Source organism: Paramormyrops kingsleyae, chromosome 4 (assembly GCF_048594095.1).
Source record: "Paramormyrops kingsleyae isolate MSU_618 chromosome 4, PKINGS_0.4, whole genome shotgun sequence".
Taxonomy (NCBI): Eukaryota; Metazoa; Chordata; class Actinopteri; order Osteoglossiformes; family Mormyridae; genus Paramormyrops; species Paramormyrops kingsleyae.
Window position 1 is genome coordinate 30,432,518 of NC_132800.1, and position 26,036 is coordinate 30,458,553.

General features: G+C 47.1%; 1 protein-coding gene across 3 annotated transcripts in view; it reads right to left on the reverse strand.

Moving 5' to 3' along the window:
* The window catches only part of LOC111833134 (semaphorin-5A-like), a 67,836-nt gene that overhangs the window by 22,690 nt on the left and 19,110 nt on the right, over positions 1–26,036 (reverse strand). For all 3 annotated transcript variants that reach the window (XM_072711105.1, XM_072711104.1, XM_072711106.1), the window contains exons 3-12: positions 23,543–23,642; positions 21,704–21,749; positions 15,594–15,656; positions 13,792–13,890; positions 13,138–13,351; positions 8,025–8,310; positions 7,475–7,610; positions 5,973–6,177; positions 2,084–2,291; positions 66–183 (exon numbers count right to left, since the gene is read on the reverse strand). In XM_072711105.1, the coding sequence (XP_072567206.1) occupies positions 66–183; positions 2,084–2,291; positions 5,973–6,177; positions 7,475–7,610; positions 8,025–8,310; positions 13,138–13,351; positions 13,792–13,890; positions 15,594–15,656; positions 21,704–21,749; positions 23,543–23,642 (1,475 nt within the window). The remainder of the gene's footprint in view (positions 1–65; positions 184–2,083; positions 2,292–5,972; positions 6,178–7,474; positions 7,611–8,024; positions 8,311–13,137; positions 13,352–13,791; positions 13,891–15,593; positions 15,657–21,703; positions 21,750–23,542; positions 23,643–26,036) is intronic.

The window sequence follows — 26,036 nt, forward strand, 5'->3', positions numbered from 1 at the left end:
GGGACACTGATTAGCGCAGCAGTGGCCAGTCAGCCAGCGAGGGCGAGTCGGAGAGCGGCACTCACAGGGCACTCCCTGATGCTCTGCTCCCACTGCTTCATGCTGAGGCTCTCCTCCAGCGCCGTGCAGCGCCTCAGACCCAGGTCCCAGCCGCAGTAGGGGTCCCGGGCCCCCAGACAGGCCCTGCGGGAGCCACAGAATGGGGGCGTGAATCTCACAGCACCATTTAGCTATCAAGCTCCATGACTATGGACCACACTGCCAGCAGACATCAGAGAAGCTGATCGAGTTAAAGAGCTACTGGAAATGCATCTTTGAAGATTGGCAATTTAACCAGTTCATGGTACTTTATTATTTTCTTGTTCACTTACATCATTGTGGTATTATTTGTTTATCTTCTTTTACCACCCGTGTTATTTGTTTCTGTCACACCCTTCCATCTATGTTTGTTTATTTAGCTTTTTATCTCTTATCTAAAGTACTTTGACTTGCATTTCACGAGTGCAAAGTGTTATATAAATAAAGATTATTATCATTATTATTATTATCATTACTATGTCCGAGCTCCGACGGGGAGCCGGGGTGGGGGGGCGGCAGTACGGACGAGTCCCCATTAGGGCAGTAGCACACAGCTCTCGGCAGGGCACCAACAACATCGCAATAATGAGAGGAGCCTGCTTTCCGGAACCGAGGGTGTCCAGTCAGGCCGCGTGAAGGCCTGCCGGGTCTGAGGGCCGTAATTATCTCCCGTTCTCCGGAGCCGGCAGTCGGACGCGGCCCAAAGCCCATTATTAACACGCTAATGCTAGGTGATGCACTTTGTCTATGGCTTCAGTCAACCTCTAATTAATAACAACAGTTATACAATTACTTTAATTTACCAAATGAGTGCCGGAATAAGCAAAAAGACCTGGTGTTTATTGTTTATTTATTTGTTTCTTTGTTTAATTTTTAACTGTTTTACTATTTCGACTTACTATATTCCTTCTTCATTGCTCATATGTATCACTTACTACAGGGAGATGAAGGGAAAGTCCTTCACTGGCTGCATCTGCCGCTGCCTGCTGTACTGTTGTGCATTTGGTAATTAAATTTTGATCGTAGTTGATTTGATTCATCAGTTCTACACAATGGATAGAGAGGTTAAAATCTAACAAGGGCAAAAACCCCGTTCACAGCTCACTCTGAACAAGAGTGACAACATCTGAATTGTGAACAGTCGATGGTAAAAGGTTAGAACAGGGCTGGAACAGGGCTATCCATACGCTGGGGACACTACGCAGGATTAAAGGGGAGTATTCTCCCATGCACGACATCGCCTTTAAATGCTGAGTACTGCGCCAGCCATTGCCGCTGCTGTTGATCTTGTCTTCTTTCCAAAGAGCCACACTTACATCTGCATGCAAACAGTGTCCCTCACACTTTTATACATTCATTACCACACAGATTAATCAGACATCACTCTTCATGGCTTCGGGGATGGGGTATTAATAAGCGGGTATAGGAACAAGGCCCGGCGCTGGCGCATTACAAAACACTTCAGCTCTCCCCTGCGAGCAGGCAGGCAGCGAGCGAGCCGCTCCGGTCACACACAGGAAGCACGCAGATGCCAGGCTGCATCTGACTGCCGGGGGATTAAATCTGCCGTCCCGTCCCTTTATCGGACGAAAGGGACGCGGCGATCCTGGCCGCAGATGGGCGACATTCCGTAAAAAATGCACACGTATCCCCGATTCGGTACAGCGGATACAAGCCCGGGTTCTGCTCTGTCAGATAAGACAGTCGTTCGCATGTAATGCGCTGATTAATATGCAACTACCGCCATGCGGGGGGGGGGGGGGGTGGGGGGACAAAGCTGTTTGGGAAGCGCCGCGTCTCATGAAGTGTTATTATTCATAATGCCATATCGGCCCTAGCGAGCTCGTTAACCGTGCCTCAGAGGCGGCCTGTGTGGGGCCTAGCCAGGGGGCATTACTGCCTATTACTGCCTCCGGGGCCAGGGGGCAGCCTTGAGCCACCGCCACAGGCAGCCCCGAGGAACCGCGCCTGTCGCTATGGGGGAGGGGTTAACCGGTGCACTTACTCACGAGTCCGGTGGAAGCCGCAGCGCACCAGCGGCACCCTGATCACCTGATCCTGGACACCCACAAAGAGCACGCTGCGGCCGTGCTGAAGCAGCAGGCTCCTGATTGGCTGCCTCCGGCCCGGCGGGAAGAGCTCGATCTCGTCCAGCAGACAGCTGCCCGTCGATTGGTTGAGTGGGGAGAGCACCTTCCTGATGGTCCCGTAATCTGCCAGCGAAGGGGTGCAAAAGAAGATCAGCAAACTGCCTCTCAGCTACAAACCTCAGCAAACTGCCTCTCAGCTACAAACCTCAGCAAACTGCCTCTCAGCTACAAACCTCAGCAAACTGCCTCTCAGCTACAAACCTCAGCAAACTGCCTCTCAGCTACAAACCTCAGCAAACTGCCTCTCAGCTACAAACCTCAGCAAACTGCCTCTCAGCTACAAACCTCAGCAAACTGCCTCTCAGCTACAAACCTCAACACTGGTCTGAAATTGACTTTGCTTTTGTGTGCCATGACTCAAAATTGGCTGAAGCTTTCTTGCAAAACATTTTTACCAAATATACGGCTGGATATTTTACTAGAACTTCTCTAGGTAGCTGCATGGCAATGTTGGTACAGCAGTAGGAATGCAACTCCTGTCTCTGTTCTGTGCATGTGAGTTTGCACTCTCCCCCCGTGAGTTTGCATGCTCCCCCTGTGAGTTTGCACGCTCCCCCCCGTGCTGCTTGGGTCTCCGATAGAATCTCTACTTCCCTCCCACAGTCCAAAGACATGCTGTTACACTAATTGGTGCCTCTTAATTACCCATGGAGTATGATTGTCTTACAATGAACTGGAATCCCATCCAGGGTGTGCCCCTCCCCCCAAAAAAGGGTTGGCACAGGGTTTCCCTGCATCATGTCAGCAGCCCGTCAAGTGAATTTCACCGACCAGGGTTGGGACCCCTTCCGTAATTTTACATTCACTATGCAAATTTTCACATCTGGCAATCGTGCTCATGCCCGCACGGCAAACCATTACGGACCGGGCCTGGTTCCCTCCCTGCCACAGTCCCAGGGTCCAACAGAGGCCCGAATCTCGGGGTTAGAGGAGGGGGGAACCTGTGTGTGTGTCTGTGCACAGATGTGTGTACATACACACACACACACACACACACACACACACACACGATGGGGGAACTTGCATTCCCAGATTCTCTGTTATATATATTCTTATTATGAATTCACAGCAAGTCTTAAGCTGTTCTAAATGACACTGGGGAGAACAGTCAAATCAAATTCTTTCACTTTGATTCCAGTTTTTTTGTTCCGTCTCCTGCCCCCCTACGTTAGATTATTCATGACACATGTTAATGTGTGGAGGGCGTGTCTCGCAGCTAAATCCAGCTGTCAGGCTTACGGCTGGCTGACCTTTCAGCCGCAGAGGACCGGCGGCGCTGCCCTCTCGCCATCTCATCATTCCCATCAGCTCTGCACTAATAAGAGCAGCCGCTTCCTGCTTTTTTCTTTACAGCTGTCTTGACATGCACCTAATCTGAAGAGATCAAATATCTCTCCTTCTAAACTCCACACTAACGCGGGTCAGGAACCCCCCCCAACCATCCAGCACCCCCGACCGTCCATCACCTCCCCGAACCATCCAGCACCACCCCAACCAAATGTTGGTTCCCACAACATCAAAATAACAGGTTTTTATCATTTGGTCCCCACAATGTAACACATACACAACACACACACACTAATTCTTCAGTTTCAGTGTTTTGGGGGTGGGGGGTCGGTTCATTTATCCATGAATGTACAAGTGCTCCTCTTAGGTTATTCATAACTTAACCATCTTCAGGTGAATCACCCGGTGCTGTGTAACACAAGCAGCCAGCAGCAAATTCCTAACACATAATAGCAAATGATTTACATAATTAGCATAACTGACTAACATGATCCCATATTCATGTCTGTGTATTTTCACTTGCTTGTGTAAGAACATGCTGCCCTCTCCTGCCTCAGCCCTGCTGAACCCTCCCACATTCACATCCATTTCAGCTCTCACATGGATGCCATTTTTGTTACAGTCTATAAACACTATCGAATTTACAAGGAACACGCAAACATATTAATCACTACTATTAGGTTTGCAATCCTAAAGTTCATTGCACATGTTTTCAATTTGCAAACTCTAATTGCATCCCTGAAAACAATGAGATCATGGTTATAAAAGGAAGCCATCAATCTGCAGGCAATGGGCTGTAGTGGGTCCCAGACCCCCAGAGAACAGCAGCACAGTGAAGAAGAGGCAGCACGCTGGCGTCAGCATTTAGGGTGGGGGGTGCCCGGTGCTGCTGATTCGATGGCCTGTGGGGAGCCGTGCTGGATGCTGCAGTGTGACATCGGCCCTTTCATGCTCTGCACTGACACAAGAGATATAATCCCAGCATGTGGAAAGTCCAGGGCATCTAAAATGAATACATTAACATCGAGAAAAGCCAACTTTAAGAGGTAGTCTGCACAGTAGGTCATACATCAGCGCTTATGCCCGTTAGGATGAATTATTCTGTTTTTCACCAAAGAATCTGATAAAAAGACAAAAGGTAAAGGAAAATAAAAGATAAAATAAAGGATATTCACGGGGGGGGGTCCAAATTGTAACAGTTAGCAGCTCTCTCAACAGTGATGATGGCTGGTCTTTGTCTATACGGTTGCTTGCTGGGGAAATGTGTTTCGAATCATTGCACCAGTAAGAACTGAGCAATATAAAAAGCAGAGGCAGCACAGTAAAGCAAAGGTCCAGCAGAGACTGTTCACAGTCAGGTCCACCCTACCGACCGACACCCAGGAAAGCAGCTGAGTCTATGCGATACAGCGCATTGTGACGAGGGATGCAGGGTAGGAACGTCATGGCAGCCCTGAGCTCCCCCAAGAAACACCCTCTGAAGAGGGGCATACCTAGAACCTGGAATTCTGGGTCCTCGGACAAAATGTCACCTTGGCCCCCCATTCAATTTTACAGGAAATTTCACTTGTTCAGGGCCCCTATAAAGTGCTGCGGCCCCCGAATCCGCCAGGGTATCCTTTCCCCTCTGAAGACCCACTCAGATCTTACAAGCGTCTGAGCTGGACCCCCCACCGAGATGACGAAGTCCTGCAACAAGCATAGACAGGCTGAACAGTGAATTCCTTTCCACAAACGCGCACACACTGTGACCGGGAGGCTGTGGTGCTCTCTCACTCTCATACAGGGATATCCCCGTGACCGGGAGGCTGTGGTGCTCTCTCACTCTCATACAGGGATACCCCCGTGACCGGGAGGCTGCGGTGCTCTCTCACTCTCATACAGGGATACCCCCGTGACCGGGAGACTGCGGTGCTCTCTCACTCTCATACAGGGATACCCCCGTGACCGGGAGGCTGTGGTGCTCTCTCACTCTCATACAGGGATACCCCCGTGACCGGGAGGCTGTGGTGCTCTCTCACTCTCATACAGGGATACCCCCGTGACCGAGAGGCTGTGGTGCTCTCTCACTCTCATACAGGGATACCCCCGTGACCGGGAGGCTGTGGTGCTCTCTCACTCTCATACAGGGATATCCCGTGACCGGGAGGCTGTGGTGCTCTCTCACTCTCATATAGGGATATCCCCGTGATCGGGAGGCTGTGGTGCTCTCTCACTCTCATACAGGGATATCCCCGTGACCGGGAGGCTGTGGTGCTCTCTCACTCTCATACAGGGATATCCCCGTGACCGGGAGGCTGTGGTGCTCTCTCACTCTCATACAGGGATATCCCCGTGACCGGGAGGCTGTGGTGCTCTCTCACTCTCATACAGGGATACCCCCGTGACTGGGAGGCTGTGGTGCTCTCTCACTCTCATACAGGGATACCCCCGTGATCGGGGCAGCGGTCACCTCACCTGTGGCCAGGTAGATGATGTGGAAGAGCCTGTTCTTGCCCTGGACCACGTCCACCACCAGGTGCGTGAAGCGCACGTTGTCCTCCGTGAAGGTGGGCCTGGGCCCCAGCGGCTGCACCACGTCCTGCATCAGGATGAACTTCTGCGCGTCCTGCAGGCTCCTCTCCGTCAGGTTCACGTTGCTGCCGTAGTCGATTGTGCCGCACTAGTGCCAGAGAAGTCAGCGCTCCAGCTTCGGTTATCTCTGCTACTTTAGCGTCTTCGCCTCGGTAAGCTCCTCTAGATCAGCGCTTCTCAAGCCTGTCATGTCTGCTTTGCCTCACGACCGCAAATAATTACCCGAGATAATCAAATAATTTATAAGGTCTAAATCAGGTGTGCTGGGCTAAGCCGGGGAGGGGGGGGGGCCCTGAGGAGCGGTTAGAGAGCCACTTGTCTAGAACATCCAGCAAAGCACATTTTTTTATCATTACGGCAAAATTAATTCCGTACCAGCTGGTGATCAAATTGCACGACAGACCACATTCAATTGCGGAACAGTCACAGGAGCCAAAAACACTAAATGCTCTTCATTTCCTGTCTAGGGCACTATTTAATCATTTTACGGAGGATAACCGAACTCTCAGGCTGCCTGATGCGGGCCAGAACTTCAGAGGGCATCAGCTCTCAGGTTCCTGATGCTGAGACAGACCCTCTGGCTCCCGGGGATCCACCAGGCAGAGAGATGCATTCTGGGAGTCTCAAGGATGCAACGACATCAGCATAAAGCAGCTATTTAGTCATTTAGTAGCATACTGAAAGGATCAAACTTAACTGGATGTGAAATTAACATGTTGCTGCCACTTCACACTGTTACCCTGTGCAGCCAGGATGTAAATTTTAATTTTTTTCTCTCCAAAAAGTACATTGTTTAGTTAATCTGGCTATGGAATGATTATCTATAATTGCTTGAAGGGAATAATTTCTCAGCACTGACTTGCAACTAAATAACACAGAACAGTGTTTCCCAATCCAATCGTCGGGGCCCCGCAGACAGTCCACATTTTTGCTCCCTCCCAGCTCTCGGTAGCAAAACTGTGAACTGTCTGGAAGGGAGCTGGAAGGAAGCAAAAACGAGGACCGACTGTGGGTCCCTGAGCTGGGAAACACTGGCATAGAGAGATGAGATGGTACAAGGCCGCATTTTCCTGCCTTATAATGGTATAATATGGAATCCACTGGATACATTAGTGTTATAGATCCATAGCATGAGAATCAAGCGAAATATAATTATATATTGAAACTTTTATTGCGGAAAAAAACAACCTGAACTACTGTCTGATATGTAACAAAGGCATCATAAAGCGTTACATCAGTATACTGCGTATTTTGCCTGCTTTGGAAAAAGTCTGTCAGATGTGCTGTGATACAGGCAAGCGGGTTTGCTGCGGACATGCGACGTCAAATGCGAGCAGCACGGCGGCCCCCCTGCAATGCGGCCATGCCCCCCGGCCCGCGGTTACCTGGAAGTCGGGGTTGGGGTTGGGATAAGGCAGCCAGGCCGAGCGCGAGTTCTCCTGGTACTTGAATGGTCCATTGAACACTTGGGTAATTGCGCTGAGATTGAAAACGCACACGGCGGAGGCTGCGATGCTGTTCCTGCGCGAGAACAGACAGACATGCACGATTACAAGCACGCAGCCCCGATTCCTGCGAGCCCATTCCAACTCGATTTCCACCACCGATCCACCAAGACGGGGTAACGTCTTTATTTCAGGCTGTCATTTTGAATAAATCTGCAGAGGAAAGTGCATGGAATGGAAAGAAAATTGCAGCTCTGATAAGAATGGGGAGATGTGCTTGGGAGCGGCGGTGGTCATGTAAACATGAAAACTTATCTTCGTGTGCAAAATGAAAGAAAAAATATGTATCCTGCCTTAAAGGCCGCAACAGTAGACAAGTTAAGATGTAAATGGATGCTGAAGATATACATCAGAAACAAGGGTAATCTAAGGGAAGCAGTGGTAGTACAATGCCGGCCCCCAGAGCAGAGCATTCTGGGTAGACACGTACACATTGGTGGTGAACACCGCGTAGAGGAGTTGTAGCTTGGGCAGGTAGAAGGTGCCCTGCAGCTCGTGGTAGTAGAAGGGGATGTCGCCTGGCCGGGAGCAGTTCAGGCGCGCCTTCATGAAGGTGGTCCACGTGTCCTCCAGCAGGAAACGCCCCCCGACGTCGTTCTTGCAGACGCGGGCCGCGCGCGAGAACACCGTCCGGCCGCAGTCGTGCTCCACCGCGTTCTCCCGGAAGAAGAAGTAGGTGAAGTTGCCGATGTCGTAGGACGACACGAAGTTGGGTTCTGCGTCGAGAACAAAACATCCCGGAAAAAGTGTGTTTATTCTCAGGGCCGGCGGAAGGGCCCGGATTTAATAAGAAGTAGGGTCACCCTCTGTCATCATGACAGCTTCACTCCTTGGAGTGCTGTCCCTGCTTATATTGGAGAGGCACAGGAGTATTCAGTTGAAACAGAACCCAGGAGCGATAATAGTGTATTTACACAATATGGATGGATTGATTTATTTATCAACTCACCCAAAACATCATAGAAGAAATAGATAAAATCAGCCAGAATCCATGTCAACAACATGTAAAGATGCAAGTCTCAGAACTCAAGGCCAAGCCAGTAACATGGGCAGTGACCCGTCCTGATTTCTAAGAAAACAGGTCTTTTTGTAGTATTTTTTTGTAGTACTGGTCTGCCTGTGTGCCTCTAAAGTGTAAAAGGTACAGTGAAATACGAGGGGAGAGCGACAGCATCATCGCCGTCTCGTAAAACTGATGACCGACGTATATTCTTAATCACAGGATATTAACACATCTTCAGCAGTACTGAACTGAGAAATGGAAGTCTGCTCTGCTGACAGTAATTTCATTTTATTTTACATCAAAGAGTTCTCATGCAATGCCCTTTGGACAACGTGAACAAAATTAATCATTTGCAATAATATCGTAATATTGTCGACATGGAGCGTTTTGTGGATGTAATTTATTTTCCGTTTCGAACGTCAGTCAAACTGATAATCCTTGAAACAACATAAGTGAAGCGGGTAGCAGTGAATATTATAAGTTTTATCTCCATTTGAAGTTAGACAAATTTTCTTGGAAAACTCTGAATTTAATCATCCATACAACACTCATGTTTGATTGTTCATGATATTTTTTTTACAACCAGATTAAAAAAACCAGCACACAAAAAATATGCACAGTACTAACATCTGCAATTTTAAAAAGTCACTTTTATAACTGCCACTACAATTAAATTAGGATGGATGCCAATTTGCGGCATGTGTCCTACTTTACAGGAGGTCAGAGATTCACTTTGATGCGAGTTTTAAAAATATTATGAGGCAACTGAGATATTCAAAGAGAAGCCAAACAGTCAGAGCCAGAATTGCAAATGCATCGGTCACAAAACCTGCTAAATTATTTAACGTGTCAACAAGACCAATCTTAGAAATGATGACTGAAAATACTAAGCAGGGGCGGATTTGGCAACGAGCATCAAAGGTCAGGAATCAGAAGTAACCAGCAAACAGTATGTCGTCAAAAATCACGACGGGATTGAATCGGCTCTCTGATCCAGCCGCCACACAAACCCTACAGTGTGAGCTTCAGCAAGCTGGAGCTGATGGCCATTCACAGACTGCAAGAACCCAAGGCCAAAGCACAAAGATGCACAACCTTGTATAACAAGCATAACATCAACCGCTGATCAATGGAAAAAAGTTACATGGCTTGATGAATCATCTACCTCTTTATCTCCCACAAAAGTTCATGTGTGGAGAAAGTTTAAGAATTCCTTTAATACACTTCAATATCTCCTGTCAAAAGTTAACCATGGCTGGAGATACATAAAAGGTATGGCAGCGATCCCATGGGAGGAGTTATCTCTGATGATTGCTCTGCACGGCTGCATAAGGGCCTAGGAGGATGAGGCTGTTTGACTGCAGCAGCTTCTCCACATTCCGAGATGATGTTGCGTCGGTACAGAGTGCTAAACGAATCCAGGAATGGTTCCTCGAACGAGAAGCCTGCCCTGACCTCCCCAATTACTACCCACACATCACAGAACATTCACCGGCAGTTCTGTAGTGCAGATCGCAGAGTACATTCCAGCTTCTGTCATCCCTGAAAAACCTGGAGGCTACTTTTCTAATTTGCAGGAAATCTCACATCCCATTACAGACGGTTTAGGAGTAGGCCAGTGCTTCCCAATCCGGTCCTCGGGGACCGACAGTCGGCCCATGTTTTTGCTCCCTCCAATCTCCCTGTCAGACAGTCCACATTTTTGCTCCCTATTGGAGGCTGGGAGGGAACGAAAGCAGGGGCTGTCTGTGGCCCCCCAGGACCGGATTGGGAATCACTGGACTAGGCGGACAGCAAGAAGTGAAGCTGTCATATTAATATTCTGTTATGCATGTCAGTTATTCCTGTCCGCTCTCCATGTAAATGCCTGTAAATACACAGTGCACACAGAGCATCTAGGGATGCTTGCTTAATTCATTGCAAATTTATTGGTTTACTACTTTATACATTTTTTTACAAAAAATATATACCACATTAGAAACAACCAGTAATTTTAAGAAAAACATTACTTTCAAGTAGTAATAAATTGAAACCTAAATTACAGTTCTAAAAAGAGCTGTTAAAAAGTTTGTTGACAAGTCTCATTGGGGGCTTTTTAATTAGTAACACCTTTGCAATAACATAAAACACCAAATATTTGTGTTTAGTGTCCCTTTGGGAGCCAGAGACTACAAATGCAATTACCAGCAGAATGGGAAGGACGTAAGTATCTGCACAATCAAAAAATGATGACACTCAAGAAGAAAAAGTCTGTGGGGAAAACATGTGCAGGTATGTTAAACACCGCTTGTCAATAGACTTTCGTTATGAAACTAATAAATCTGCAACAACCATCCGTCCATCTTCTGTACCCTGTCTTGGATGCAAGGCAGGATGAACTCATCACTGGGCACAATCACACACACCTACAGGCAATATGGCAAGTCCAATTCACCTAAGCATGTCGGGGGGGGGGGGGGGGGGGGGGAACTGGAGGAGCAGGAGGAAACCCCACGACGACTCGGGGGAGCACATGCAAACTCCACATGCATGTGGAGCCAGGGTGGAGACTCGAACCCTGGTCCCCACTGTATCACTGCACTGCCCAAGCATCCCAAGACATTCTGTGAGCACTGTGTATCAAACAAAACGAAAAGAGCCAAGAATATGTGTTCAAATGCATAGGATGTGCAGGAGGTAACTTATGGCAGCTCATATGAAGGTATCTTTATGTCTCAGAGCTGGACCATCGTCGCATTAACAATTCCTGTTCAAAGTCCCTTTCACAAGAACAGATGTATTAAAATACTGTTATCCTCAGCAGTGAGTGGAATGAGATCATTTGCATAATGGGACTCAATAACATCCTTCCTTTTTCAAGTTCATTTCTTTTCACGTCTCCAAACTACTTGTAATGTTGCAGTATTCCAATAACTGGTGATATTAGACATGTATAGGGGCAAACCACGCAGAGCTGACTTTCTGATACGCAGCAATTAACGCCTTAAGCGCCGTGCAAAGTCATTAGCGAAATACCACTTTCAGATGAATCACTGCAGATTCTAGCAGCCGATACACAGGAGTCCGGGCAAGTCATCCTACAATCAGCATTAATATGAATGCAGAGCACTGTGCAGAAGTGTTAGGCCGTCAAAGGAAATGTCTCAAACTATTCATCTAGGGAATAAGTGCATATTTGCGCAGAAAAAAGGCACAATTTAAAATCATAAAATATCCTTATATCAGAAAATATCCCTATATCTATCTATTATTGTCTGTGGGAATTTTTGCCCATTCATCCAGAAGAGCATTTGTGAGTTCATGCAGTGATGTTGGGTGTGAAGGCCTGATCACAATCTCTGTACTAGTTCATCTCAAAGGTGTTCAGTGGGGTTGAGGTCAGGGCTCTGTGTGGGCCAGTAAAGTTCAAGCCGCCAAACCCAGACTCGTCCAACAGACTGCAAAAGAGAAATGTGACTTGTCACTCTACAGAACATATTTCCACTGCACCAGAGTCCAGTGGCAGCGTGCTTTACATTTCCACTGCACCAGAGTCCAGTGGCAGCGTGCTTTACATTTCCACTGCACCAGAGTCCAGTGGCAGCGTGCTTTACATTTCCACTGCACCAGAGTCCAGTGGCAGCGTGCTTTACATTTCCACTGCACCAGACTCCAGTGGCAGCGTGCTTTACACCACTGCATCTGACACTTGGCGATGTGAAGCTTGAGCTGCTCGGCCATGGAAGCCCGTTACCTGAAGCTCCTGCTGCACAGTTTTGTTGTTCTGGGGTTAATGCCAGAGGAGGTCAGTTTGGAACAAAGTGTTTTACGCACCATGCGCCTCAGCCCTCAGTGACCTTACGAGGTCTGCTACTTCGTAGCTGAGTTGCTGTTGTTCCTAAACGCTTCCACTTTGCAATAGTACCACCTACAGTTGACTGTGGAATATCTAGCAGGGAAAAAACATCCTTAATTGATTTATTGCAAAGGTGGCATCCTATGACAGCACCACGCTTAAATTCAGTGAGCTGAGCTCTTCAGAATGACCCATTCTTCCACACTCTTCTGTAAACCTGACTGCCTGGCTAAGTGCTTGATTTTATATACCTATGAAAATGGGTCTGAATGGCCATTCCACGCATTTGTTAAATTACTTGATCATCTATTGATTAACCAGTAATAGTTTGCTAGTGGTCAAGTCAACAAACACATGATTGTACTGTGTGGTTGCCGCAGATACTGGGGTGACCTTCAGGGAGGTTTTGGAGTTGCGAAACTGACACAAAATCATATTTTTACAGCAACATGGAGAAGACTTTTGCACAGCACTGCACTTATATGTGGCAAGGCCAAACACTGCCTGTAGCTTGAGAAGTAGAGACAACAGGAAGGTTGTGGGTTCGACTCCCAGGGAGCACAGTGTGTAATCCTTCCCTTTATCGTAAGTCGCTTTGGGTAAAAGTAGTGGCTAACTTTGTTGAACTTTATTTTACATTCAGCAGTACGACCCACTGCTTTGTTTATTAATTCATTCATCAGTTCGCCATGGTGATGTTCTTACCGTTGAGCCATTTTGAGTTGTACTGCGCGGTGCGGAGTGGAGGCAGAGCCCCCAGGCTGCGGTAGATGGCGGGATCGCGACCCGAGAAGTCCATGGCCGTGGCGGCGTAGAGTTCGCCGGAGGCAGTGAGGAGGGCGGTGGAGTTGTGCAGAGGGCTGTAGGGGCACCGCGCCATGCCGCTGATCTGATCGTGGACCAGCGTCAGGTTGCTAAGCTGGAAGCGTGAGGGGGGGGGGGGGTGGGAAAGATGGGAAACGTCAGGAGCCGCCGGCAGGGCATCTGGGAGGGCAGGCCTGCAGGCCGCCGGGCCGACATCAACACGGACGACGTAGCTAAGGGAGGAACAAGCGGCCAAGCCTTCAGAAGAGCTCGCCATACTTATCTGAAATTATAGCCACGTACCAACGCGCTGTCAAAATAATAAGAAAGCACATTATTCTGAACAGCCGAGATATCATCTCTCAAAAGATATTGAAAAATTCATGAAGTTGACCTTTTCTGCACTTTCTATGAGCTACAATCCTGTGTTGCTACCACTAGAACACATTTCACAAACAACATCATCCTCAAAATAGCTCTATAAGCATGAAATTTTCATATTTCTGCCTTTAGTGGAGTGGAAGGTCAGCGGGGAGCTAATTGATTTTGCAGTACCGTGCGATTGGTGCAAATAGGAGTAAATGCATTCGTTCCGCAGGTAAAGAGCCGGTCCCCGTTAACAAGGAGAACACGGACGTAATTCTGACACTCCTCCTGTGGGGAGAGAGAAGAAAATGCAGATTAAGCTCAGGAAGGGACACAAACTTCATAATGCTGACAATGATAAAAGGCGATTCATTCTCAAAGGATAACAAGCGAACAGCCAAACGAACAACCAAACAAACAACCAAACGAACCACATGCTATGAGCTGAACGCAACATTTGAACTGAACTGATGTTTTCATTGTTCTACAAACCGTTAGTTCCACTCTTCCACGGCTAGATGGGTAGAACATTTAGTCTGATTTCACCACAGGAATATTATGTCCCCCTACAACCTCCCTGCACAATGTGTTCGTGAACAAATGATGGATGACTACGGCTTTGAAAGCCACTACTTAAAACCAGATGAAAGGCAGCAAAATAATAAAAAAAACAAAAACAAATTGAGTGCACCTGAAGTGCAATGTATGCCAAGGCTGACCTCAGCCCAAATCTGAAGTGCTGTTCAATCTGGTAAACGCATGCCACAGATTCCGTGGGCACAAAGGCTTATAAAAAGCAAAGCTTTGTAAAAAAATACGCTCTGGTTTGTCTAAACTTCATAGACAAGAACAACTAAAAACAAGGCTACCCCTGATTTTTTAAAAGAAAAACTTACTAGCAACAGGAGAAACTAGTTTCCTTTAAGCTGTTCTCTGAACGGTAATAACGGGCAGATTGAATCTTGACATGCCTCTTGTTAATTTACTCCCCTTTAAGATGCTTTAAAATGCACCCTGCAAATATTTCACATGATCAGTGCTCACTCCCCTTTAAGATGCTTTAAAAAGGCCTCTCGTCTTTGGCTATTATGCATGATTAATGCCCTCTCTGGCTTCTTTTTTCAAATCCATTTGATGTTAATGACAACTGATTTCATTGCAAATTGTCAAAATCGGTAATGAATAATTGTGCTGGATAATTAATTACGCCTTGTTACAGGTGGAACTGAAATATGTTTATTGACTAACCAGGCAGGTTTCTGGGCTGCCAGCTCTCCGTCATGTTCTGGTACCCTTGAGCTACAAATCACTGAGCCCCGTCTGCTACCTGCCAGACTCTGCGGCGTCCATTTAAATGAAGGCGAGGGAGACGGCGGGAGCCCAGCCATCGCTGAACGGGCTGTAGCGGTGACGCGTCTGCGCTGGCTGTGGATCTCGCACATGCAGGGAAAAGCACGCCTCCGTCATACACGGCCGGCGAGCGCGGACACGGGGGCAGTACCGCGCCGGCGGGGGCATGCCCTGCCGAGACCCGATTACGACACTCCAGTGCACACAAACAGTGGGGCGACGGGCAGGGGTGAGGGCAAGCCGCAGCTCCGCAGGTCCCCTTTGTTCTCGGTCCCTGAACCGTGACTAAACTTGGACTGCAGAAGCGCCTACAGAGACAAGCTCTGTCCCGGCTCCTGTCGGGCCAGACGCCAAAGTCCCCTCCATCGACACACCATCACGTTCATGCCAACACGCCCTACGGGGCCGTCGGCAGTATCTGAATCCGCTCATCCATTTGCATCACGCTCACAGTTCCTATACGGGCCTTTTATGCATTTTCTGTACCCATGACAACCACCGCTGTCAGCTTCGCCGCATGCCCGCCAGTACCCCCTCCCCTCCATAATCAATGAGGAGGTACCTTGAAGTCACCCCATGATGAGGTATAAACCCCCAAGCTGCAGGAATCCAGGGAAGTGGCTGGTTTTTAGCAAGCTCACCTCAGATTTACCGCGACTGAAGCAGGCGGCCTTGGTGAAGTCATCGCAATGCCAGTCCACGGCCTGCAGGGGGACGGTGATAAAACAGGGAACAAAGTGAGAGAATGGTGACAGGAGGGAGGAGGGCAGGTGGGGGACTGAGGACGTCTCCAGCTCAAAATAAAGAATGAAAACAGAATCACACACACGTTATATGTGAGCATTGAAAGCAGATTTTAGTTGAGAATCTGTTCATTGATGGAAATTAACATGGATCATTTAAATGGCTGGTAAATGATTAATTTTTATTACTCATTTTTAAAACTCTGCTTCTGCTTGAAATCTGCTTAATTTTCTTAGTGAAACAATGTTTGCCTTTCAAGCAGAATTTTAGAAGTTTTGTGTTTGAAGTTCAGATCACCAAGGAGGAAAATACCCCCTATAAAAAGTTTGCAGAATTTCCCCCTGGGATCAATAAAGTTAATCGTAATCTTAAAATTAAGATTTTTTCAGCTGTCACACAGCTTCAAGCGATGTACTGCTCCAGCCTTTGGGAATTACGGTGCCATTAACGATAAAACACACGTTCTTTCAGAATCACAGCCTCAAGAAATGAAATTAAATCATTCTATCGAAATCCACTTTCATCTGAAAATAAATTCCACCCAAACTGGGATTTGATTCAGACAAATATCTAACTGGAAGTGATGCTAAATGGTTTTTTATATTTAAGGCAAAGTAAGCAAAGAGAAGATTATTTTTTATTGATGGTTTTCTTGGGTGAAAACGCATTCGACAACAAAAAGCAAATGAATTCCAGCCAGATGAGGTGCAGTGCGATGCGGAAAGTAAACAAAACCATCGCGTTTATTCAGGCAGCGTTTCACGCGGAGCCATGAATGAAGGGATCGAACCATTAGGACGTAGATAGGGGGGGGGGGTGTCGGACTTCCCTGTGCAGGAATATACCAAAAGTGACAGTAACATGGCTCTCAAAATGTTTCTATGGGGGTGAGTCTTTTCTGAGAAGAGTAATTTCAATATTTGTTCCTTTAATAAAATACATTCCTATACCCCTGATTAATTCCACTGCTACTAGCTCCAAATAAATACACCCATCCATCTTCTACTTATAATGGCCCGGCTCGTGGGGTCCCAATAAATACAACCCATAATAAATCATAATAACAATACATATCAGGATGCTTTTTTTGTCTAGCTACTATTTCACTGGTTTATGTTACAAAGCAATTTTGAAAATAGAAGCAGGGTTAAAATCAACCGTCAGCATGAACTATACCGAAATTCTTTATGGAAATAATTCACCTTGACTCTTCTATTTAAAAAAAAATGCCAGCGTTTTCCATAATTGTGAACCTTCCGTCAGTCGTCTCACGGGAACACGGCACGAGGGTAAACATGCCGCTGGCACGAGAGCGAATGGTGGCGCGCGTGCCGTAGGTTGGCGTTCACGCGGGAGGCTCGCGATCCCGTGACGGGGGCACGGTGGAGGTGGGACAGTCCAGAAACTCCGGGAGAGCAAAACCAAGCCGGGATCCAGCTTTTGAGCGCCTGCCAACTGAAATTCCAGGCGACATTCAGCTATTTTAAGGGCACCCATGCTCGAAAAAACAAAACATTTCGCCGCGCGCGGACGGTTTCCGCGCGAGACCGTGAATGTATCTTTTGTTAAACATTTCGCACAAATCCCATTGTTGGAAACGCATGAATGTCCAGAGCAGGCATTTGAAACTTATGGGTCCTGTTTTCTATGAATCATTCTGCTTTGCCAAATTCTCAACATTACCCCTTAAAGGGGCGTATTATTTCCGCACAGTAAACTTTTACTGCGACCACAATAAAAGCAGTCGCACTGTAGTAGAATTCATTCCCAAGACACCTTCTCCCTTCTTTTCCTCAACAGCAAAGATTAAATGTGTTGTAAAGCACTGCCTGCATTCACTTGTGGCTGGGTGTGAATCACAGTTATCAGTTGACCACACATCAAAGTAGGTCTTATCTAATGGATTTTAAAGAAATCAACAATCAAGTTCTAGTAAAAAAAAAAAAAAAAAAAACACTAATTCTTATTTTGAAAAATAATTTGAACTGTATAATCTTCAGCCTGCCAGGCATTCTGCAATTCCACGGCCTCCTGAAGGGCAGATTGCAGTGGTTGGACCTTGTCATTAGATGATATCACTTGATGAGGTGTTACAGAGCACCTGTATAATCGGACTCAGGCACAGTGTGCACCTAGTGTGATCGCTCATCGTACCTGGGAATAGAACACAGACATGACATCAATTATGCGACATGGACACACATGCGCACTCGTACACGGCTCATGAACCAAACCCGGAAGGAATGGATCGGTTAGGCTAGGGCTGTTCAAATCTGGCCCTCATTTCCAAATCCAGGCTGTATTTTCAGTTGTCCCAGATAGTTATTAAACTAACTACTGCTTTTGATTGGCCAGAGGCTTCACACTTGGCTCTCAGGTGAAGGAAGGCTGGAAAATCAGCATTTAACGGCAGTCTGTACCCTGCGCTTAATTGGCAGTCCTCGTTAAGGACGAAAGCAGGAAGGCGAACTGGGTCAAGCCCCCGTATGCCGCAAGCATCGAGACACCACCGTTGATAGCCTGGTTACTGTCAAACAGGCAGCAGATCGTCTTGTGCGCCCCGTGAGCTGGGTGTTCCGCATGCAGCCCATGAGTCTCAGGAACACCAGTGCTGTCGACAGACAGACCGCTGCAGCACAGCCTGCAGGAACGCCAGTGCTGTCGACAGACAGACCGCTGCAGCACAGTCTGCAGTAACGCCAGTTCTGTCAACAGATAGACCGCTGCAGCACAGTCTGCAGTAACGCCAGTTCTGTCGATAGATAGACCGCTGCAGCACAGCCTGCAGGAACGCCAGTGCTGTCGACAGACAGACCGCTGCAGCACAGTCTGCAGGTGACACTGTCAGGACACAGCAGGGGTCACTTTCTTTCTGATCTTTTTTAGGGGTTTTACTGAACATCAGTCTGCAAAACATCATTAACAATACCACCAAGACCCTTTCATGCTGTCAGTAGTACCACAGTAATAGCAGTAATGCTATTCATAATAATAATAACAAAACATTTGAAACAGCAGCATGGTAGAAGAGCAGTGAATAGTATAAGGGAATGAAAAATGTTAATTCATTAGGTTCTAGTCAATATAAAGTGGTGTTAGGTAATGGGAATGTGATTTAACTGCAAATTAATGAGCCTATAATTAACATTTAAATGAAAATTCTGCCCAATTAGAAGTTTGGTGCTTCTGCTCCCTGCTGCCAGTTCTCCTCGTCTTTTAACATCAGGAATGTTAGAATCCCGCCACGACCCCCAGCGCAGACCGTCCGCCGTCTCTCTGCCAGCAATCCGTCTCCTGGCTGAAGTCTTTCAAGGAGCTCATTGTAACCTCATCTGTGGAAGTCCAACAACGACATCCATCCATCCATCCAACAGTCTACCCTGCAGGGGGCAGGATGTAGGAGACTGGAGTACACCCTGACCCCAGGATGCTAGTTCCACAAACTGCACCTGGAACTGAAAACTACTCGCATGTGTCATGGATGCAATTGGCGATTGCTGCACACTGTGCACCTCAGTATGCGTTGTCCCCGCTCTCTGATTTTACGTGGCCGACCACTTCGTGGCCGAGTTGCTGTTGTTCCCTATTGCTTCCTCTTTGTTATAATACCACTAACAGTTGACCGTGGAATATTTAGTAGCGAGGAAATATCATGACTGGACTTCTTGCACAGGTGGCATCCTATCATGTTACCATGCTTGAATTCACTGAGCTCCTGAGAGCGACCCATTCTTTCACAAATGTTTGTAGAAGCACTAGGTGCCTAGGTGCGTGATTTTATACACCTGTGGTTATGGAGGTGATTGGAACACCTGAATTCAATGATTTGGAGGGGTGTCCCAATACTTTTGGCAATATAGTGTGTGTGTCCATATGTATAGCATTAACAAGCATTAATTCAGTCTATGAGAAGCTTAAACACTCACAAATGCACAGCACGGACACACACACGCACACGCACACACACAGCACGGACACACAGCATGGACACACAGCACGGACACACACAGCACAGGATCACACGCTCTCTCTCTCTCTCTCTCTCTCACACACATACACTCACACGCACACATACAATTTCACGGGTTGAGTGGAAACAGCAGCTCCCTCCCCTGATCTTCAGCTGAAACCGACATGCACGTCTCCTACACGAACACTTGTGGAGAGTCACACCAGGCTAAAAACAGAACCAAACACAGAGCTGTTGGAGCACAGCTAGAAATTAGACAAGGACAATTAAAGTATAGGGTTATCTACCGGATCTACTTTGAAATTAGAACAGTTGTTAACCTCTTAGGTTTTTCCAATTCCTTATGTTATAAAATGCTTTCAGTATGGTTAGGGCAGCAGACTAAGATACTTTGCTAGCTAGAGAGGAACTGGATCATCTGTTAAGTTTAAATACAGACCATTTCCATTCTATACTTCAGAAGTACATATCTATTCCGCAGATCCTCCAGACCAATCTTCGAGCTCCCTGACCTGCAGAAGGCTGCCTTCCTCCTGCCTTCCGAAAGCTGAAATGAATTTTAATGCATGGTGGTATATGCTACCCTCAGTTACCACCCGAGCGTACCCAGCACCGGGCTGGAGTATCACTCCATGTTGTGGATGAAATCAGCTTCATAATACAAGTCCCGTGTGACTCTGCATAAATTCTCATTAAAAAAATTGCAAAAGTGACAGCTGACTTGTTTCTTCTCCCATTGTGAGCGTGAACATACTGGAACCAGTCGAAAGTTTGGACACGCCAAGCCGCCTAGAAAAGGAGAGTGATGCTGTCACGGGCGAAGACTCGAACCCTGGTCCCAGAGGGGTGAGGTAACAGTGCTAGCCACTGCCTCTGACATTATTTATCAATATTTAATGAAATGTATATCATCTTGTGTGTTCACAGCAGACTAGCATTTTCTGCTATTTTTCCCGTATACGTTTTCTGGCCAAAGTGCAATAAAGGGAGTGTAGATCCACCAAAACATCGTTCTTTTATTTCATTTGTAGTTTTCCTACCTGTGACTGTAAGCATCTTTAATACGCAGATGCTACAGGACATTTTATTTGAAAATGCAAGCTTCTCCAAATTAAATGTATTATAAAACATTTTTCCTGATCTCTAGGAGCAAAGTTAATTTTATTAGGCCACACTACACCAGGAGAATACATGAATTATTAAATGCAATATTCATCACACAGCTAAAGATTTATATTCGGTGAAAATAAACCCCTGAGCCAGAACAATTTTAAAGTTATTGAAAAGACAGACAACGTGTTTCATTTGTAGCCACAAAAATCTGTTTCAATCACTGTTTAATCCTCCATTAGGCTGCACTCTCTCTCAGCAAGCGAAACTTTGGGAAGAGAGAGTGAATGTTTAGGTAGAGCAAGAAAACAAGGAGGAATTAGAGGAGAAAAAGGAAGGACTCACTTTACCAGGCCAGCGCTCTGGCCGAGCAAGTCTCACATACACAGAAAAGATCAAACAGAAGTTCTCATTCATTATGGGATGTATAAGGAAAACAAGCTTTTGGGGAAAGCAGGTACTGTCATCTTCATCAGTCATTTGCATGTTTTATGGTAATTTTACTTCAAACTCGACATTCGGTGGCTCCTCGGTGCCCCGATGACATGCATCGGCCGACTAAGAGGATTTCCGAAGGGTTCTTAACGAGCGCCAGCCATGATTAAATTAATCAGGAAGCTCCCACAAATGAGGGAAGCACCTTAAAATGCTGTTTTGCCATGCGCCGAGCTTTATGATATTACAGCCGTTTTTGATGCTAAAAATAATATTGCTCACCTTCTAAGCCCCTTCTTTGATGTTCTACAGGGTTTTCAAAGCTGACAGTAATTTGGCTGAGCCCCCCCTCCCCCCCCCCTCCCCCCCCCATGTGCCAGAAACACCGGTGTGTCACTGTGCACAGCTACTAAAGAGTCTGTCATGTTAAGGCACCCCCCCCCCCCCCCTCCTAGTGCTTCAAGTAATAACAACGGAAAGTTGCGCCCATACCTGAATCAGCGACAGGTCCACCACATTCAGCCTGAAGAGACGATTTCTGGAAGGAACGAAAACAGACGTCAGCGTTCTAGCAAAGCAGAGTGTGGATCCACGGCGAGGAGCTTCCCTGACTGGACTGAGCACCCGGCTTCCTATCTGCGAGAAACACATACAAACCCTGAAGTTACATTCATGCCGACAGGAATTTAAGTTCCGGAAGCTGCCTCACAGGCATGTGGCATTATGGGATATTTATTCATATTAAAGAGGAGCCGTTTATCAGGGAGTCGTATGCTAAATGGAAGGGGGGGGTTTGTCAGCCATTTACACTGGAAAGAGACTTTTAGGGCAGAGATTACTGCCGCCTGACGGGACGCCACACTAACGTGGCGAAAGGCTGCACCAGAACGGAGGCTGTCCGAGGCACCTGAAAGATGAGCTGAGGACTGACAAACATCTGAGGTCAAAGGGCACGTCCACCCTCCCCCCGTACGGAGATCCCTGCCTCCAAACTGTCACTGGCCGCGCCCCCGTCACCCATCCGCTGGGAGCCCCCCCCCCCCACGTGACAGGCGATGGACTGCTCAGCCGGAAGCGTCCTCTCAGGACACCCATGCTGTCCCAGGTGCCTCCTTATTGTGTCACACAGTCACCGAGCCTCATCTTACCCCAACACACACTGCCACACATTTCCCTTCCTCACACAACACAGCGCCTAACGCAGGCACAGCGCCGCTAATGCTCCCCCCCCATTTACTGTCTAACAAGCGGCCCCATGGCACTCGGGTCCGACAGTCTCCCCGCTCCCCCCTCCCGCTTCCCAGCTAATCGGGCCACATCCCACCAGTCGGTCGCAGATCCACCCGCTCTCCTGTCCCCCGACGGCTCACAAACACCACACACTAGTTTCACCAAAGAAACAAAGAGAAATAAAATGACATTTACAGAATCGATACTGATGACACTGCTAAACATTCAAAAGCAGTTGCACCTGGACCTGAAACAAAAGCTTGTCACAGTGAAGATAAACTAAATGCTAGAGAAACTCAGAAAGCCCAATCGTGCCCTTAAAACCACAGGCAAAAAAAATAGCAAAAAAAGGATTCAAAGAAAGACTTAAATAGGGTGTGTTGCCAGACACAGGTAGTAACAGGCAGGTAGTAACCAATTAGGCAATTATCTAATATGCAGGTGAGCTGGAATGCATGTTTCATGCCACCCCTGACTCCCTCTGGTGGCCAGGTTGAGGCATAACATCCATACTCTACTAATGCGTGAGGGCCCAAAACCATCGACTTGTTTCTGGTAGAATAGACTAAAATCCCTTACAGTTGAGTATTTTTCCAAAGTGAACATATCTAAGTATTATAAATGGCAAATTTGCACATTATTGTCTAGGAAAAAAATACTGCATGATTGAATCCAAATTATTCTAAGAAAAAACCCATTTCCGCTGGTCCGTGGCTGCAGTAATGGGAACGAGCATACACAGACTGCCATCTATGAGTACATATGGAGGCTTTCGGCATCACCATAGTAATTCCTCACTTCCCCTTTGTGTACAGCAGATTGCCAGTAAATGCAACGCCTACTTGGAAATACGCACACAGAAAATGTGATTATTACCAGGCCAATAATAATAAGTAGAGAGAAAGCTTCACAGACAAGATACGAGCCCAAGATTGGGCAATTCAATCTCACAGTCTCTTTCCTTGTATTCTTTTATTACCTCATTTGAAATAAAAAACTTAATATATAAAAAAAAATCTTTGAAATTTTAAATAACGGGTCCACAAGAAAATAGCAAATATTTGGCATTGAGTATGAGGATTCTAAGCGGAAGTCCATTACCGAGCTCCTACAATCAGTTCACTTTGGCCGGGGTCAAAGGTCAGCTGTGAGTAATCCACAGTGTCTTCTTCGCTGAACCTATGGATCCACGGCTCGATTTCTGTAACACAGAGAAGAAGGAAAGAAAGATTGGGATTGGTCAGGAGCCGGAGGCTGGGACATACTTCACACGTGTTCATGCTCAACGTTTATGACGCGTTTGATGTCACTGCGCGGACGTATGCGCAGCTCTGGACACACTGCGGATGATTGATCACTGGATACTTTTGACAAGCGCTGGGGTGGTTTTTGGGGTGGGTGACGGAGTGGGATCGGAGCAGGGTGAGTAACTGCCATCCCACATGCAGCGTCGTGATATGTCCGAGCCGTCAACACCGTGTCCCGCCCACCTGCTTCAAGGGGGCGGGACATGGAATTTGTCTTTGGCTCAGACAGCAACCTTGACACTGTGTCACCTCAGCATGGCACCCGATGTCCCCAAGGAACGCCGTCAAAGACCTTCGTCGGGGTGCTGAAAGGAGACCCCCAACTGCTCCCCTCCTCATTTATAAGCTAATAAAGGGCGCGGTGACCTTATAGCCGCTGCTTCTCAGCCCCCTGCTGCATCCTCACTTTGTTCCTCAAAGCGGGGTCTTTAAAAGTGATGCCATTTGTTTTTGCAGACATTTACTGCACATCCTGAGGGTGCACGGTGCCCATATCCTATTCTTTGGGTGGAACCAGCAAGCTGATACCTTAATACAAGCCCATCCAAGCAAGTGCATCACAGAACCATCGCTTACCAAAGTACCTGCAGATGGAGACGGAGAAGCGCGGTTTCGGCACACAGGACTACAGCTGCGTTGCTGGTGACATGCGGCCTCACCGCTCTCCTCTCATCCTCATTGGCTGAGCACTTCAGCTCCATTGAATATCTCTTCCTTTAATTGTAAGTTCCGGTTGTAGTTTAGGTTCCCGCTGGTACCATTTTTCCATGGCAGCTGCGACGCCAAAATCTTTGCCGCCCCGGCAAAAAAAAAAAAATCCATCCAACCAGTCATCAGATGCAAGGCCTTGGTGACTCGTCCTAGAAGCCTGATTCCCTGATTCCTGCCCCCACCTCCCCACGCACCCATTACAGAATTCAGCTGGTTAGCAGCACTAACAGGCTGTATTATGCTGTCATTTAGCAGACACTCGTATAAAGCTCCAAAAATGAACTTGCTGTGGACAAGGTAGGTAAACAGAGCTCATACCCCTATTCACACACATGCACACACACACCACACACACGCACGCACGCACATGTCGGGTAAACATATCTTTGTGGGGACCACTCATCCATTTCTATGGGAAAAATGCTAACTATGACGAGCTTAACCCCCACCCTGCCATAACCATAACCATAAGTAACTATGACAACCTTAACCCCCACCCTGCCCTAACCATAACCATAAGTAACCAAGCAAAATACAAGAGTTTTTGCATTTTTAGTTTGTTCATTGCAGTCGCAGATTTTTTGGTCCTCAAATGTGATCTATGCAAACCCACACACACATACACACACACACACACACACACACACACACATACACACACACACACACACACTGAAACCTGCTTATTTATCGCTAATTAATCATCAGGGTTCCACGGTAATGGAAGCAAAGCCCCCACTCATCAGGTGACCCAGTTAACATTAGGGGTAAGTTTCTGACGTGGCTCCAGGGTGAATGCAAAATACACAGTTCGGCTGTGCAGTGCAGATAAGGTAGAGTCACATACACAGTTCGGCTGTACAGTGCAGATAAGGTAGAGTCACATACACAGTTCGGCTGTACAGTGCAGATAAGGTAGAGTCACATACACAGTTCGGCTGTACAGTGCAGATAGGCTGAGTCACTTACACAGTTTGGCTGTGTGTTGTGCAGTTAGGCTGAGTCACATACAAGTTCGGCTGTGCGCGGTGCAGTTAGGTTGAGTCACATACACAGTTCGGCTGTGCAGTGCAGTTACGCTGTTCTGTTGCTGGGTGAAGCACTGGAGATGGCCAAACTGTTGAGGGCTTAGTTTAGCAACTGTTAAACTGTCACTGAAAAACAAGTAGCCTAAATTAATTCATATAAATAAATGTTTGTTTACCTCCATAGACAGAGGGAACATACCATCACTAAGCAATAATAAAAACACATGGCCCATACGCCAAACCTCCTGATCGCCAGGAAACACTGCATAGTTTCTGTGAATAAGGGTTTGATCCCAGTCCAGGCAGCCCTGCTGCATGGACTGGGCAGTAATGGTGGAGAAAAACCAAGAAGACAAGCATGAGGTACCCTGGGGGCATTTTAGAGCTCATGTGAAAACGGAGGGATTGAGATTCAAGACTTTGACCTTTAGCCAAAGTATCTGCTAATTCATGCGTTGAAAGAACAATGTAACAATTATCCCTGGTACAGCAAATGCCAGTGTTCAGAATCCAGTGGCAGTTACGTCTCAGTTTGTCAAAGTTACGGAT